Here is a 2500-nt window from a genome sequence, read left to right as displayed (position 1 = left end):
GATGCGGAGGCTATGAAATAAAAACTAAGCGGACGCTTTTGTCTTGGAACGTTGACAGTTTCTATGAGAAAGAGATCATTTTTAGAGAGAATGATATGGGTGAATGTTTAAAAATGACAAAGTCTGTAGGTGGTACACTAAACTAAAAGCCTAGTTTGAAACTCGCAACAATATAAGTAAATAAACGCGCGCGTACACACACACACACGCACGCACGCACACACACACGCACGCACACACACACACTCACACACATATGTATTAATTGCTGGCAGTGACACCGTATTTTGTTCTATATTTAAGAGATGAGGAATTATGTACGTTATTTACATTATTTACATTCGACGGATATTTGTCCTCATCTTGTTTGTTAATACAACGTTTCGGCTGATATACCCTCCAGCCTTCATCTGGTGTCTTGGGGAAATTTCGAACCTGGGTTCTCATTCCTAAGGTATTTTTCGATGTTATTATTATTATTATTATTATTATTATTATTATTATTATTCCAGGTTCGAAATTTCCCCTAGACACCTGATGAAGGCTGGAGCGTATATCAGCCGAAACGTTGTATTAACAAGAAACAAAATGAGGACAAATATCCGTCAATTGTAAATAATGTACCGTATTTTGTTATGCAACCATAATATACTATGGAGTATACTTAAAGTTTATAGGTCAATACCATGTCCTACCTGTGTTAGCAGTGCAATTCAAACACATTTTTAAAGTTATCTCTACAGATATTCTATAGAAATTAGAGCCATCACTGAAAGTTATAAAGTTTCATATACGAATACGTCTATGTAAACAATGCGATCGAAGGTAGAATAATACTAAAAGGTAATATTTATCCCCACTTAAAAGTGGACGTGTGTTAGGACACAGAGTACTGCGTTATTTACTACGAGAGAACCTTTCGTTTGGACTTAGTGCCTGAATCGACACTGAAAATGTAGACATCGCTGATGGAGGAATCGCTGCTATGTCAAGCCGCGAACATATGTCATTGACAAGGCCAAGGAAAGCCGAAATAACGTGATCTAGCAGTTCTGGCGGCGCCAGCGGACGACTATCTCCCACCAGTAATATAAACACGGGTGCTTTTATGCACCACAAATCCATACGAGAGGTTCTCTCGTGATAAATAACACAGTATTGTGTGTTCTAACAGAACATCCACTTTTAAGTAGAGATAAATATCAAATAAATATATTTATACATACGGGTTTGCTCAGCAATGCTTCTTGTAGTTGATATAAAGTTTTCAAGTTCAGTCCTTAGACCTGTCATATACTTAACAGTTGACGTAGAATTCAATTGATAGGTAATATTAGTTCCCTTATTACCTAGATGCTTTTTTGGATCTAAAGTGTTGTTGATTTGATGGTTTAAATCTTTATGCTTAATTCCTTCCTCTGATCCAATTGAAATTTCTTTAACTGGTGTGCTTTGGGAATTTTTTGAGCTGTCATTTAAATTTATATTTTGTTCAGAAACACCGTTTTTGGTTGCTGTCTCATGTTGGTATTTTATTGTTAAGTCTCTAGAAGTTGATATCTCCGCTTGTTCCATTTGAGAAGTTCGATTTGTTCTTAATGATACAGCTATTGTCTTCATTGTTGAATTTGTTGTTGTAGACTTCCCTGTTGTTCTTGTTGTCCAAGAAGATGTACCGTACTTTACCGCTTGATTAGAAATGTTTGGTAGATTGGTCTCTGTTGTTCCCCAAACAGTCTGATTTGTTTTCTTTCGCTTTTTCCCATTCTGCATGACTGATGCAATCACATCATTAGAACTGGACGACGCTTTCATTTTCTCCCACAATTTCTTCCAATCAAGTTTTCGACGGTCAAGAGGATAATTATTTGTCAACTTCAGCACTCTGTTTCCAGACAGTATTTCTAGAACAAAACAAACAAAAAAACGTTTAGTAAATTATTGTTATTATTACTATTATTATTGTTGTTGTTATTATTATTATTATTATTATTATTATTAGTAGTAGTAGTAGTAGTAGTAGTAGTAGTAGTAGTAGTAGTAGTAGTAGTAGTAGTAGTATCCTCTTCTTTCAATTTTGTTTCCATTTCTTGCCGAGTGTCTTCCCAATACCTAGGGCAAATCACTTGCCTGATAAGTACACCTCCGAGATTGTTTAAATGGCGTTATAACAATAAGTTTACCGTTTCAAGTTATTTTCTCTAACGTCCTGGTTAAAATATAACTAACTGAATGGTTGTTTTGGACCTTTTTTTTCTATTCTGATTTTATACTACTTGCAATGAGAATTACTGTTAACCAAGCTAACAAGATGTGAGACTTACAAGCAGAATGTTCAATGCCATGTCTATAGCAAGACTACTTTCGTAACCTATTCTCAAAAATAAATATCACTACAATTCTCTACTGTGAAGATTAGGACAGTTTTATATATTTAACAAATACTATGTTAGCTTTCTTTACCAGGATCGATTTCCCATTGTTTATAGTTTCATAATTA

The 2500-nt window shown here is 34.8% G+C and overlaps 1 protein-coding gene across 1 annotated transcript in view; it reads right to left on the bottom strand.

Annotated features, from left to right (window-relative positions):
* The window catches only part of LOC106880168 (uncharacterized), a 112528-nt gene that overhangs the window by 70308 nt on the left and 39720 nt on the right, over positions 1-2500 (bottom strand). The window contains exon 7 of the mRNA XM_014930013.3: positions 1227-1904. Within this exon, the coding sequence (XP_014785499.1) occupies positions 1227-1904 (678 nt within the window). The remainder of the gene's footprint in view (positions 1-1226; positions 1905-2500) is intronic.

The sequence above is a fragment of the Octopus bimaculoides genome, chromosome 4, assembly GCF_046866305.1.
Source record: "Octopus bimaculoides isolate indiv1 chromosome 4, ASM4686630v1, whole genome shotgun sequence".
Classification (NCBI taxonomy): Eukaryota; Metazoa; Mollusca; class Cephalopoda; order Octopoda; family Octopodidae; genus Octopus; species Octopus bimaculoides.
This window is presented reverse-complemented; position numbering and strand designations above follow the sequence as displayed.